Source organism: Lepidochelys kempii, chromosome 1 (assembly GCF_965140265.1).
Source record: "Lepidochelys kempii isolate rLepKem1 chromosome 1, rLepKem1.hap2, whole genome shotgun sequence".
NCBI classification, from domain to species: Eukaryota; Metazoa; Chordata; order Testudines; family Cheloniidae; genus Lepidochelys; species Lepidochelys kempii.
This window is the reverse complement of record NC_133256.1, coordinates 67,804,616-67,819,912: the sequence shown is the minus strand read 5'-3', so window position 1 is coordinate 67,819,912 and position 15,297 is coordinate 67,804,616. Positions and strand designations below refer to the sequence as shown.

General features: G+C 40.1%; 1 protein-coding gene across 8 annotated transcripts in view; it reads right to left on the bottom strand.

Moving 5' to 3' along the window:
* TDRD3 (tudor domain containing 3) overlaps positions 1-15,297 on the bottom strand; it is a 442,979-nt gene that overhangs the window by 172,140 nt on the left and 255,542 nt on the right. The window contains exon 13 of one of the 8 annotated variants that reach the window (XM_073346189.1): positions 1,245-1,762. The exons of 6 other annotated variants lie outside the window; for them this stretch is intronic. In XM_073346189.1, the coding sequence (XP_073202290.1) occupies positions 1,715-1,762 (48 nt within the window). In that variant the 3' untranslated portion in view covers positions 1,245-1,714. Of the gene's footprint in view, positions 1-1,244; positions 1,763-12,295; positions 14,983-15,297 lie in introns of those variants that run through there. One more of the 8 variants, XM_073346195.1, reaches the window with a different exon arrangement.

Below are 15,297 nucleotides of genomic sequence, written 5' to 3'. Positions count from 1 at the left end.
TGTTAATTTGGTGCCATGTGGAATATATGCTTTAGGCAATTTCAGGGCTCTGCTTTTTTGAATTGAGTACACACTTAACAGAGATAATATGCTTTGCTTTTAGAGTAGGCAAAAAAATTTGCTATACTGCTGGACAACTGAGAAAACAATCTAGCGAGAATGACATCATGCATCCCGGCTTTTGGCAGTGGACAGAAAATTCAAAGGATTACAAGGAAGCCTCCAAAAGATAAAGTGAGAAAAACCACTTGGCTGCCAGGGTAAAAAACCACCATAAAAAATGATCATATATTTTTGAAAGTTACAATTTTTAAGTTAGAAAGAATTATATATGCACACGCATGATCCCAAATTTGGTAAGGAAATCCCTCAATCTGAGTTGCAGGCTGGAGTTTGGGCACATAGTATATGGCTAGTGAATAAACAAGCTCCAACTCTCATATGACTTGGGGTATTTGCATAATTTCAAATATGTGCACGATACTGAAGATTTAAGACAGAGTGAAGGAAAGAATGTGACAAAGCTAGTTAATATCTAGCTCTTAAAATGATAAATGAGGGAATTATTGCAAAAACAATTAAATGTTACAAATGCATACCACTGTTTGTATGGGAGTCCAAGAAATTTAAAAACTGAGAAAAAGTTCAACTGTCCATACAATAACTGAAAATTGAAGATTTTGTGAATAATTGTACGTATTGGCTTGCAAGGCAGTATCTCAACATTATGTGCAGACTTCAAAATTATAAATACATTTACATTTTAAAAGAAAATACATGCAAAAATTCCACCTTTACTTATGTGCTAAAATCAGAGTTCAGGATTCTGGGTCCACCTGCAAGAGCTGATGGTATCACGTGCACCTAAGGAGTGCAAGGATGTTCTCCTTTCAGGTGTTAGCAATGTCATCAGCTGCTGCAGGAAGAACAGAACAATGAGTCGGATTGCAGCAATTTTTAAGTCAACACGTAATCTGACATACATCTAACTAAAAGCTTTTCAGTTCACATAAGAAGCAAAACACTGCACAATAAAACCCAAATAAACAAGATTTACTCACGTTTGCAGTACTTCCTTTCCCTCCTTGATGAAGCTCGCCCAATGACATGGCATTAGATAGTCCTTTTCGGGTCAAGACATCAAGCTTTGGTCCGCAGTTCCCTCCTTTAATTGGGCTGAAACTTATGCTATAAGGCCAGAGTGATTCTCTCACTGAGGGCTCAACTTCACTCATCTCCTAGAACAGTGATGATGAACCTCTACGGCATTTGATGCCATTTCTGTTGGCTGTGCCACAAATGGAGTTCTGAGCCTTGGTAGAAGTGATGATCAGCAGTGGAGATCGCTGACGTAATCCAGTTGATGTCAGATGTCAAGAAAGGCAGGGCCAGAATGAGACAGATGACAGTAGACTGAAAGGAAAGGAAGGGAAAGACCAGGAAGAAATAACTGAAAGGGGAAAAATTTCAAGGAGAGGAATAGATTAGGTGAGAAAGGTAGAATAGGGAAGAAGAGTGAAAGCTAGAAAGGGGAAAGATTTAACACAACTGAAGCCCTTCTAAAGTCTGCATCCAATAACTAGAAAAATTTCACTTGTGGCCCTCTGATTCAAGAAGGTTCACCATCACTGTCACAGAGAGAAAAAGGAAAGGAGGTGTGCACTGAGGGAGCTCCATCAACAAAGGAACAGACACTGCTGCAACAGCTACACACTCATGTTTTTGTTTCCTCCTCAGTTCCATTTTGCCCACAATGGAAGATCTTTAAGAACAGAAATAAGGTGAAAAAGGGTAGGATAAGTAAGAACAGAGCTACCAGGACATCAGAGATAAAAAAGATGAGCTCAGGTAAACTATGTTGTAAGTACAGCAGGATGCCCATGAAATAACTTCACAAACTTTTTTGATTAACCTGTTCCAGTACAAGAATTATTAATTATTATTATTATTACTATCTCTAGCGAAATGAGTTAATAGTATATGATATCAAAGGCTTACAATAAGTTGACAGGAAAATTACTTCCAATAATTAACAGGCCAGATTCTAGAATATGATTCAACCCTGTTGTTCTGCTCAGAACCACTCGGAATTCCATGGTAGATGGTATCTTACTGCTGGCATAAAGCCTGCTTCAGTCACTCCTATCCCAGTATAAAGGACATAATAGAACAAAAGTCTGTGATTGCTAGATCTAGCTTTATGGGTGTAAGGTTCAGTAGGGCTAGCATAGACTGGCCCACAGGGTCAGGGAGCTGTAACTGGCTCCATGATGCTCCTATGCAGGGGAGAATCTGTTAGAATATTTCTGGCTACTGTACTATCAAAGCAATGCCTGGCATTTTGCTGAATGCTAATATGCCTCAGTTTACAAGAATTCACCCACAGTGTTATTTAGAAAATAATCTATATCACTTCTTAAAACATTTTACAACTAACAGAGAAATGTACTGCTCTCTTGATAACCAGTTGCTATTGTTTAACTGGATTCTTATTTATGGTACTTGAGTAGAGCTCATAAACACATTTTGAAAATGACACTCAAATCCACAGTTTTAGAAGTGAAGGAGCTGTTAGTCTTAAAAGTCCTTTGACATCCCCCCCACAAAAAGATTGAAGTATTCACTCTAACTCAATTCTGGCAGATTCAGCAGTTATAAATACTGTAATTATATGCATGAGTTTTCAGAGCCCAAGAGTTTAATTTGAATACTGAATTAAGATTTCAGAAAGATGCAAGTTTAGTTTTTCTGCATATGTGTTTAAAAAATAGTGTAGCTGTGTGACTAATATCTTTGTTTTTTCAATGGCTGTGCATTTAAATTATGTTAAAGCCCTGATTTCTTGGTTAAGAGTTTTTTTTATATAAACCAAAAGAAATAAAATGAACACTAATTCTGAAAACCCTAATGGAGTTGCTGTCAGGTGTACCTTTGACAGGATGTAAATTCTGTGAAAAGAGATATGCCAGATAATCTACAGTTGTGGATTATGTGCAGCTATACTGGTTAAAACACTTTTCTAACCTACGAGGTAAATCATCTCTATGAAACTTTTATCTCCTTTCTTACAGACTATGCAATTCGAAAAAAGAAGAGATGTAGGATTTTTTTCCACATTATTTCTTTCATACACTGGTGGCTATGATCCTGAAATTTGGAGAAAGGGGAAATGTATTCATATTTTTCATCTATCCATATTCTAAGAGCACGGGGTTGTCATTTTTACTAGTATGTACCAAGCATACTTTCACAGGGCCCAAAACAAGATGCTGATTTCCATGAGAGTTAAGATAGCTCAGTACACCTCACAAGAGAGATTTAGTACTTTACAGGATTGGACCCCTAGTCAGAAGGAGACCAATAAATTACTTCCAGTTAGACTTCAATTAGTCTGTGCCTAAATCTGGTTTTCAAGGTTGTAGGTCACATTACTTCAAAGATAGCCAATATGTTGTCATGGCATACATGTCATGGTTTCCAAGAAGCTGATTCTTGAGACAAGGTGTTTGCAGCAAGTTGTAAATGGATCCAATACCACTGAGTACTTCACATCCAGAAGACATTTCTTGCAGTTTGTGTTCTGTAACTTCGACTTAGAAATTAAAATACCCATACTCTGAATGTGTTTGAAACTACTCTTGAAGTATGGGACTAGGACTGCTGGCAGCTACATATGTAAATAATCACTATATCCTGAATTGAGGAACACAAGAATTAAGTTTCCCACTGTCTGTTCATATGGTAAGCTGCTGGTATGCTGTTCACTCCTATTTTGACTATGTGCTATTCTGAATATTAAAAATAGCATTTTACTATACTTTGCTATTACTTTTAGTGCATATACATGAGAAAGATGGAGATACTAGAACCAGATGTTGTCATCAGTCTTTAAAGTAGATATCAGAGGCCATTAATGACATAATGGCACAGGGAAATTTAGTATGAACTGTGAACTAACTTCTAACAACTTGGATAAAATAATACCTAGCTCTTCTATAGCACTTTTCTCATCAATAGATCTCAAGGGCTTTACAAAGAGATGGTGAAACTGAAACACAGGGACAAATGATTTGTCCAAGGCTACCCAGCAAACCAGTGGCTTAGCCAGGAATAGAACCCTGATCTCTTGAGTCCCAGTGCATACTCTATCCACTATACTACATTGCCAAGTTTTACTTACTTTCCATATCTCCCAGGTGGAGTGTAAATATCCAATATCCCACTGAGTAAGATATGGATTCTCAAAGAGGACTCAAAGATATGGTTCCAGGGTAAGTATTATATCCTGTTACTCATTAAAGTTGGGATATGTGTAAAATTAAAAAAAACCTTCAGTTTCTGCAAAGGTTTACATATTATAGTAGTTGGTTATATTGAGAAGACATTTGTATGAAGTACTCCAATCACCAAATTACTCAGGTCCTCTATGACAAAAATGGTTGTATATCGAGGGCCTTGTCTACACAACTGCTTAAGTCGACGACAGTTACGTCGCTCAGGGGTGTAAAACAATCAATTAGCTGAGCAACGAAACTTCATTGATTTAATGAGGCGTCTACACCATGCTACATTGGTGGGAGATGCTCTCCCGTTGACATAGCTTCCGCCTCTCGTTGAGGTGGATTAATTATGTCAATGGGAAAGTGCTCTTTCAATAGATTTATCACGTCTTCACCAAACCCGCTAAATCGATGTCGCTGCATCAATTGCACTGGTGCCGATTTAGCACAGTAGTGAAGACAAGCCCTTAGATGTGCCATAACAGTAGTGAGGTATTTTAACCAGAAGGGTAATATTTTGACTTTTACAGTCTGATCGGGATTGCATTTAACTCAGTGGTTCTTCTTAAAATTTATTTTGTCTGAATTACCTATGCAAATTCCCCAAAGAGATAAGGAAATAAATATCTGTCAAATTGCAAATTGGCTTAAATCAACTTGTTCAACAATGAACAGAGTTATTTTTTCTATTTCATTTCTTAGTTGTCTTAGATCTAGCCGTATTTGTACACCAACTAGCACAATGGTGTACTGGTTCATGACCAGGGAAACAGGCTCTCTGGTAATACATAATAATAATAGTACACATAATATAAAATGCATCAATGGAGATTATCTAAGAATTGAAGTACAAGACTTCAGTCTACAGAAGTGTCAATCTGGCTCTTTTTAAGACCTACCGTTTCACTTATAGAGTTTGCCATTAAAAAAGCCAACATTTGCCAACAGTAACTCCACAAGTGTATCTAAGATACCAAAAGCTAAATCTTATTTCTGAATATTAGGAAATACTGTGATATCTCCAATGCCAAAATATGATAACTACTGTCAATGGTTAACATTTTGGTAAAAAAAAAAGAAAATTAGATTATAACACTATTCAAATAAAACCCAGTATAAAGATAAAGGAAGATTTTCCCCCTAATTCCAGTTATTGAAATGCTTCAGAACTTCTCATATTAAACTATGTTTTGATTAACTTTATTAACTTTAGTGCTGGCTACAAGGGAAAAGACGCTAAGTTAGTTTGTGTAAGACCTAACTGGGTCTCAAAACTATGACACAAAAATATAGTTGTGCTAAATATTTTGGCAACTGAAATGCCAAAAACATTTTTTGGTTGTTTGTTCCACAGAGGATAACTAATGACATAATCTGACCTGAATTTTACAATTCTGTCCGCATTGGCTCACTGGTGCCTCGAAGCTTGAGGCTAAAAACGAAAACTGGCCTCTCCCACCTCAGCTCCCTTGTAAATGTCACTTGTCTCTCATCAACAGAAATCAGTCCAATAAAAGATATTACCTCACCCACCGAGGCTCTCTAATATCCTGGGACTGACATAACACTGCATACGTGGGAAGAACACACATGCAAAATTAGCCATATGTATTCATCTCATTATGCAACACAACAGATCAAAGCTAGAAGAGGAATTTAATGAAGTTGTTAGCTGTTCCCTAAATTTGCCTAACAGCCAAGCTTAAATATGGCAATTTTTATAGTGTAGATATTATTTTTATATAAGTCTCATACAGATAAATACCTCTCCAATTCAAGTTTTACATCTTCACAAGACATAAAAGCAGATTAATTTGTAGGAAATGTTATAGATCTCATGAGTTTCCTGAGCAGCACTGATTGTCAAACTATCACTATTCTCCTATAGTTGTAAACAGAAATGTCCAAACTCAGAAGCCTACCACCAGTTAACTCTCTAAACTGTAAAAGCCTTTCTTGGGACATGAAATAAACTATCAATTGAATTGGCATTGTGAACATAGAGGGAGACCCTCAGTACCATTCTTGCCAGTATTAGAACAACTGTCTGATAACTCAACCTGAGAACAAAAAATGGTTTGCTTGAACAACAGAAGCAGGAAACACAGTACTCTTAGCAAGTTTTTACTAATTGTCTTCGTATTTCTGCTATATTTTGCAGGTCTCAATGGGGAAAAAAAATATTCCCTATGATTTACCACTACCAAGGCAGGGAGCCATTTCACAGTCAATTGAAATTAATTTTTTAAGAAGTATTTCCTCAAGTGGAGAACATTTCTTGGCAGAGGGAATCTGATAATGCCTACAGAATGCCTACTAATGAAGAAAACCCAAATTATCAGGGCATTCGGTGTGACCATCCAAGGATGAGACACTAAACCTTCACCATGAGTTCTGTATCTACTGAATATGTACTGTGTGTAGTAGAAAAGAATAGAAAATGGCATACAATTATTTACTAAGAATACGGTTTGTCATAATTTCTTCTCTACCACTCAACATGTACATCTCCTCTTACCAGAGAGCAAAAAACAGTCAATCAAGGCAGGGATAATTCTTCGAGTCCTCTCACTTCCTTCTTTGTTCATAAAATTCCTGAGCTAATCCTTTAAGGGCAGCCAGTCAGACTCCCAAAATTAATGGGGGAAAAGAGGTTGGGAAGCAAAATAGAGAAAAGAGATTGGCAGCCAGACTCCCAAAATTAATGGGGGAAAAGAGGTTGTGAAGCAAAATAGAGAAAAGAGATTGCTTCAACAATTACCAGTCAGTAATTTTTTGTCAACCATTGTCTCTTCCCCCATCATATACTTCCAGATAGAGAGCAGATGTAGTGAAACAGTACCTACCCAAGAGGTGTCTCTATCTCTTTTCGTAACCGGCACATGTACTGACCAAATTAACTTCTGCACAGAGAATGCTTTCTCTATAAGAAATTAGATATTTCAACATCTTATTGGACTAAGGGAGCTAAACACGAGAGTTTATAAAGTCCCATAAAAAGAGAAACTAAAGGTGTCCTTTCAGATGACAAAAGGATTGTAAGATAGAAGTCAGAACAGCGTAGTCACATTATGCTCTGAGAGGCCTGGAAGCCACATTTTTTGAGGAAATGGGAGGGGGGAAAACAGTCCCTTTTAAAATTAAAGAACTTAAGGACTGTACCAAGAAAAATTACTCTGTCCCCAACATGAGAAAATCATCATACTTGATTCCTAAACCGTTGACTTTGATTAGGTTCAGTTAAAGACTTTCTGAAAGGTTAAAAGAGTGGGATGGTAAGTTTATCTTTTAGATGGTAAAGGTGTTTAACACTTCTGAGCAACCACAAAATGGGGAAAGGGATGTAATCTGTAATAACAAGTAGTGATATTACACAGGCTGGATGAATGAGAAATGCCTGAATGTAAGATGGGAAAATGGCCTACAATGGTCTGCTTGACGAGCATTTGCCAACCTAGAGTCAGAGAGAAACATGTGAAATTGTACAGCCTACACGTACCAAGATGAGAAATCTTCACAGACTCCTAATCCAGGTGAACCTCAAGAGCTGCTTTCCATACGGCTTGCATCTGTACAGGTATGTCTACACTGCAGCTGAGAGTGTGCTTCCCAGCATGAGTAGACAAACACACACTAGTTCTTTTTAAGCTAGCACACTAAAAATAGCAGTGTGGCCAGGGGTAGCCACCTGCATACAAACCTAGTCCAAGCCATCTCTTGGCTACATTGCTATTTTTAAAGCATGCTAATGAAAGCAGAGCTAGCACATATGTCCACCTGAGCTGGAAAGCATGCTCCCAGCTTTCGTGTAGATGTACCCTAGGGTTATGTCTGTTAGAAGATAATGAAGGAAAGGAAAAAACACTCTCAGAAGTATAGGAAACTACTCAAAGGAGAGTACTGTGTCCAGTTTGGGCCCCCACACTACAAGAAGGATGTGGAAAAACTGGGAAGAGTCCAGTGGAGGGCAACAAAAATGATTAGGGGACTGGAGCACATGATTTATGAGGAGAGGCTGGGGGAACTGAAATTGTTTTGTCGCAGAAGAGAAGAACGAGGGGGGATTTGATAGCTGCTTTCAACTACCTGAAAAGAGGTTCCAAAGAGTATGGATCTAGACTGTTCTCAGTGGTAGCAGATGACAGAACAAGGAGTAATGGTCTCAAGTGACATTGGGGGAGGTTTAGGTTGGATGTTAGGAAAAACTTTTTCACTAGGAGGGTGGTGAAGCACTGGAATGGGTTACCTAGGGAGGTGGTGGAATCTCCTCCCTTAGAGGTTTTCAAGGTCAGGCTTGACAGAGCCCTGGCTGGGATGATTTAGTTGGGGATTGGTCCTGCTTTGAGCAGGGGGGTTGGACTAGATGACCTCCAGAGGTCCCTTCCAACCCTGATATTCTATGAGTCTATGACTTCCTATGTAAAAGGAAAAGATGACCAAACATGAATGATACCCTTTGGAAGAAGTAACAGGAATCTAAGACTCCTTGCTGTTTCCTTTCTGTCAAAGTGTTCCCTCACAAGAATGGGGAAAGACTCAAGAAACTCAGAGACCCACAGCAAAGTCTTGTTTTAGTTTAACTGAGAAGAGATAGTATCAGAAGGGTAGCCGTGTTAGTCTGGATCTGTAAAAGCAGCGAAGAGTCCTGTGGCACCTTATAGACTAACAGACGTATTGGCGCATAAGCTTTCGTGGGTGAATACTTCACCCACGAAAGCTTATGCTCCAATACGTCTGTTAGTCTATAAGGTGCCACAGGACTCTTTGCCACTGAGAAGAGATTGGAAACTAAACCATCATAATGGAAAAACTGGATTTTGAAGGCACATATCCACAAAAACCCAAACCTAGAGTTTTCATGGGAGTAGAGAGATCATGACCATGAGACCCTTTATGGGAGACAGAGCCTGCAATGGTAGCCTTCCAGATGAAAACTATGTGAGTGTGTGGGTGGGGGGGTGGAGAGGAGGTAGTAGGAAATCCTGCATAAGGGAATCCTCAATCATTCATTCAACACATTGTGAATCCAACTATCAACCTGGAGGTTTTCCTAATGGTGAAAGAGCCAAAGAGCCAAAGTTCTTGAAGCTTATCTGAAGCAGATATAAAAAGAAGAATGTTGTGTTTCTAATGGATGCAGCTAGACATGGGTAGTTCTCCTAAGGCAATCTTTGAATTATTATATTAGATTGTTAGGGGTCCTCAAACTTTTTTTGCTGGGACCCTCTTTGAAAATATTTCAGACCGTGAAGACCCACCTCCATACCATACCTTACTTCTGCGCTGCTGCTGGCAGCAGCACTGCCTTCAGAGCTAGGCGCCTGGCCAGCAGCCACTGCACTCATGACCCCCCTATAATAGTCTTACGACTCCCTTTTGGGTTGGGGCCCTCAGTTTGAGAAACAGTATGTTAGAAGAACCTTACTTGGCTGACTCATTTTTAGGAGGCTAGACAAACAAGGTGATAAGCAAGAAGCCATCAGTAGTTAGATTAGAGAATAACAATAAAGTTGTCTCAGTCATATTCATTCTGTCTGCCTAAATATTAACAACAGGGAGGCTTGCTGCCTAAATGTAAGCTGTGAAAGCAGTGTGGTGTGATGCTAGGGCAGGGGCGGGCAAACTTTTTGGCCTGAGGGCCACACTGGGTTTCTGAAATTGTATGGAGGGCTGGTTAAGGGAGGTTGTGCCTCCCCAAACATCCAGGCGTGGCCCAGCCCCCGCCCCCTATCAGACCCCCGCTGCTTCTCACCTCCTAACAGCCCCCCCGGGACTCCTGCCCCATCCAACCCCGCCTGTTCCCTGTCCCCTGACAGTCCCCCCAACCCCTGACTGTCCCCTGACAGTCCCGGACCCCCAACCCCTGACTGTCCCCCAGCGTCCCATCCAACCCCTCCTCTCATTCCTGACTGCCCCCTCAGGACCCCTGCCCCATCCAACCACCCCTTCTCCCTGACTGCCCCCATTCGATGCCCCCTGTTCCCTGCCCTCTGACCGCCTATCCACACCCTTGCCCCCTGACCACCACCCCAAACTCCACTGCCCTCTATCCAACCCGCCCTGCTCCCTGCCCTCTTACCGTGCCGCCCAGAGCACCAGGACAGGCAGCCGTGCCGCCTGGCTGGAGCCAGACACACCACCACACAGCACAGAGCCAGGGGCACAGTGAGCTGAGGCTGCAGGGGAAGGGGGACAGCAGGGGCGGGACCAGGGGCTAGCCTCCCGGACCGGGGGCTCAGTGGACGGGCAGGATGGTCCCGCAGGCTATATGTGGCCCGCCGGCTGTAGTTTGCCACCTCTGTGCTAGGGCATTAAATACGTTAGTGCACAAAAAGAAAATCAGATCTTTCAAGTAATCTATAGTTGCTATAAATCAAGAGTCGCGGGGGGCGGGGAGTTGGAAGAGTTGCCCTGCGCCCTAGAATGACTGATTTTCAGACCCTGCAGCAAAAGTTTTCTCCAGCCAAGACACAACTGCATGACTGAGTGGAGGTAGAAGAGGCAGCTGAAAGCCCTGTCCGGTGCATTACTCCAACGAAGGAACGTTGCTGGAGAAGGGCCCTAAATTTCTTTTACTTACCCGGCACTAGAAACTGTTGTGGGAGAGGGCCAAAGATACAGTCTGCTTTAAGAAAGGGTCAGAACTTTTAAAGTGCCTACAAGTCTGTGAGGAAGGAGACAGAAAGCTGGAAGCAAGACCACCTAGAATTAAGATTGCTACCCTGCTCCAAAAGAAGTACTTATGCTAGCAAGAATAATGCAGCTGGAGCCTTAGACTCCTCTCTTTTTTCCTTTCCCTTCTGCAACCTCCCCATACTGGATAGTCCAAAACAAGAAATTACCTGATGAATGGATTCCATGCCTCACAAAGCCACAGAGTGTGGAGAAAGCATCATTATACTTATCTTGATTGACAGTTCTTTACACCTCCTTGCCTCATGGTTAGGAGACACTGCTCTCTATGCAGAATTGTACGGTGGGATTCAGGAAGAAGAGACTAACAACAAACAAACTATAGACTTTATTTTATAATCACTATTATTTAAGTAAAGAGGCACTGAGAAAAGCTCCTATGAACCTAATCCTATGAACCTAATTGTCGGGCTCAACGGGTAGTGATGAATGGCTCCATGTCTAGTTGGCAGCCGGTATCAAGTGGAGTGCCCCAAGGGTCGGTCCTGGGGCCGGTTTTATTCAATATCTTCATAAATGATCTGGAGGATGGTGTGGATTGCACTCTCAGCAAATTTGCGGATGATACTAAACTGGGAGGAGTGGTAGATACGCTGGAGGGGAGGGATAGGATACAGAAGGACCTAGACCAATTGGAAGATTGGGCCAAAAGGAATCTGATGAGGTTCAATAAGGATAAGTGCAGGGTCCTGCACTTAGGACGGAAGAACCCAATGCACAGCTACAGACTAGGGACCGAATGGCTAGGCAGCAGTTCTGCAGAAAAGGACCTAGGGGTGACAGTGGACGAGAAGCTGGATATGAGTCAGCAGTGTGCCCTTGTTGCCAAGAAGGCCAATGGCATTTTGGGATGTATAAGTAGGGGCATAGCGAGCAGATCGAGGGACGTGATCGTTCCCCTCTATTCGACATTGGTGAGGCCTCATCTGGAGTACTGTGTCCAGTTTTGGGCCCCACACTTCAAGAAGGATGTGGATAAATTGGAGAGAGTCCAGCGAAGGGCAACAAAAATGATTAGGGGACTGGAACACATGAGTTATGAGGAGAGGCTGAGGGAGCTGGGATTGTTTAGCCTGCAGAAGAGAAGAATGAGGGGGGATTTGATAGCTGCTTTCAACTACCTGAAAGGGGGTTCCAAAGAGGATGGCTCTAGACTGTTCTCAATGGTAGCAGATGACAGAACGAGGAGTAATGGTCTCAAGTTGCAGTGGGGGAGGTTTAGATTGGATATTAGGAAAAACTTTTTCACTAAGAGGGTGGTGAAACACTGGAATGCGTTACCTAGGGAGGTGGTAGAATCTCCTTCCTTAGAGGTTTTTAAGGTCAGGCTTGACAAAGCCCTGGCTGGGATGATTTAACTGGGAATTGGTCCTGCTTTGAGCAGGGGGTTGGACTAGATGACCTTCTGGGGTCCCTTCCAACCCTGATATTCTATGATTCTATGATTCTAATCCTAGTTGGACTCTAGAAACACCAGAATGAGATTACCATGTATGGAGGTGGGGGAAGACATAGTGTTGCCTTTCTTTACATTACAGGAAAAAAGCAGTTATAACCACAACCTAAAACTCTATCTGTAGATCCAGGAGCAAACCCTATCAGATTATTACCCAAGGATGACAGGAAGGAAAAGGAGAAAATAAATAAATGATCTTCATAGTGAAGTGACCGAGTAAACACTTATGCTAGAAAGAAAACCAGTAGTAATTAATAAGAAAAAATAAACCTAGAACTTTGAGGAAAAAATTAACACTTTAGGTTTAAAGTATTATCTTCACTTTATTTTATTTTTCAACACAACAGACTATTAATTTAGTCATGAAGCCCCTTAACATTTCATGCTTTTCAGTTTGCTAGTATAACTTTACATCTTATAATAGAAAAACAAGCAATTGTTATTTCTACAAAGGCTTTTTTGGTGTGTTTTTTGTCAGGAATATTACATTTTCATTAAGTGATCACTGCTACCTTTAGGGAAACAAGGGGGTACATTTTCAAAACCTTGTGTAGGAGATGACCACTAAAAGAATTCTTAAATAATGTAAAGTAAAAAAAAAAATTTTTAATTAAAAACAGTCAGATTGCAGGGCTTTTATACATATATTACAAGAACTAAGCAAAACTATAAAGATTTATTATTTTTGCATGACAAGTACAATGATAGTTGTTAATGGGGTCTTTAAAAAAACCAATACTCAGTAGCCCTTTTATTTACCTTGTGTAACCTATCAGAGCTAGGTTTGTAACATTTGGTATACTAATGCCAATGGTTTGGTTTTCTATATTTCTAGCAATCAGTATGTTTGCTGTCAGAGAGGTTTTTTTAAAAGAAACTTACCAGGATCCAAAGAAAATGAGATAAGGGAAGAACGCTACAGCAGGACTATCACTCTGCAGCAATAGATTTCCACATGTAATGTATAGCTCTAGGAACCTTCAGGTCATCTTGCATTAACTTCTTCAGATGAGGCGGAAATTAAAAGGGGATCCCAGAAATATCAGGCAGATGGGATCTACATCCCAGCAAAGAGAGAAGATTCTTTCACTAAAGCAGTCCAGTCCTATATCTATATTGACAATGAAAAATCTTTTTTTATTGATAACACCAAGAATCACTACACTTCTACAGTAAGCAGTTTGATAGTTATGCTTATGGGGAAAGCAGTATCTCAGCATCATTTGGGTGTGGTCATAGAGGATGTCAGCCAAAAGAAACAGAACAACATAGTGGTTAAACTGGATTTTCATATGCCTTCAGTTCAGTGTTTCTTACTTTGCTGCTGATTGACATAATATTTTTGCATCCTCCTCCTGCAGAGAAGTACTTTCTCTATTTTGATGTATGTTGAGAAATTTTAGGTGTGATTCAGTTTCTAAGCACCAAAAAAGTGTTTTGGAGAAAACAGTCACAAGGAATCTGAAAAATAGATTGAATATGCTTCGTGGTTTTATTGCAGCATAGACTATAGAGTTAAATCATTAAAGCTCCTCCTATCAGCACCGACACTTGCTTCAAAGGATGCTTTTAAATACAATGTGGGGAACCAAGCAGTATTACAGAACCAGAGCTGAAGTATGGGACAAAGAAGATGCCTGTGTGTAGGTAACAGCACATCTTCAATACAGATTATCAAGGACCAGTATTATGTGGAAAGACTAGGGTCAAACATAGAGAATCCCTCTAAAGGATGGAGCATAGCCACTCTTGTTGACAATAGAAAATGACTGAATGAAAGGAATCCCTGCAGTCAGTTTGGAGACAGCTATAAACTGGATCATACTGATCAAGCCCCAGAAAGTCTCAAATCTTATGGTGAACCACAAGACTTTAGAACTTCACTTTGAATTGCTGTATATGTTGCCTAAGTCACTCTTACATTGGTTAATGTATGAATACTGAGAGAGAGAAACCACAAAATAACTTAAAATATATCTACTAGCATTAGAACAAGATTCCAATAAGTGTTGAGAAGTTGAAGAGGAATGTATTTAAAATGAGAATTAGATCTAGCATCAGGACACAAAAGTAAAGCGCAAAGTGCAAATAGCTTTCTCGTGCAAGAAATTCAGAGCTGCAAGGATATCCAAGCAGCAAAATAGCGAAATCTCAGGGTTTCTCCATAAGCACTTTGAGACCAACTATCAGCCTGTGGTGAAACTCAAAGAGAGAAGATGGGAGAAAGGAATGAGGTGCCTTACAAGTGGAAGATTTTGAAATATCAAGAGTTGCGAAACAACTGTGTCCCAAAAGGTGGTAAGTAGCAGTTCGACCAGTGGAAATAAGATATTGAGACTTCATAGGAAAATTAATGCAGAAACTAGAAAACGTTTCAGATTCCTGTAGAGTTGCCAAACGAAACAAAAACAAAAAATCCACAAGGGAGGTCCACAGAATGAGAGGTAACAACTCAAGATGAAAGACAGTTGGCAGTGAACACTGGGTGACTGCATATTTCCAAAGCCTTTTAAAAAATAGATGCTATAAGGCCAATATGTTCTAAGCGAATCTCTGTAATCACACAATTTTGGCATGATATTTGGCAAAGAAGAAAAAAGTGAAACAAAAAAAAAAAGAAAAATCATGATACAAACAAATCTGTATTTTTTTACCTATACATATACACATAATAAAAATGTTTGGAATATATTTGTATATCTGAAAGGCTCTTTTCCTAATCTTTACATATTAAAAAAAAAAACAATAGCCATGTCTGTGAATCAGAAATCTTATTTTGACAATCACTTGGTATTCCATATATAGAGTAAACACAAACTTGAGAGAGAATAAAATATGCATAAAATGCCCATTTTGCATATACAAATC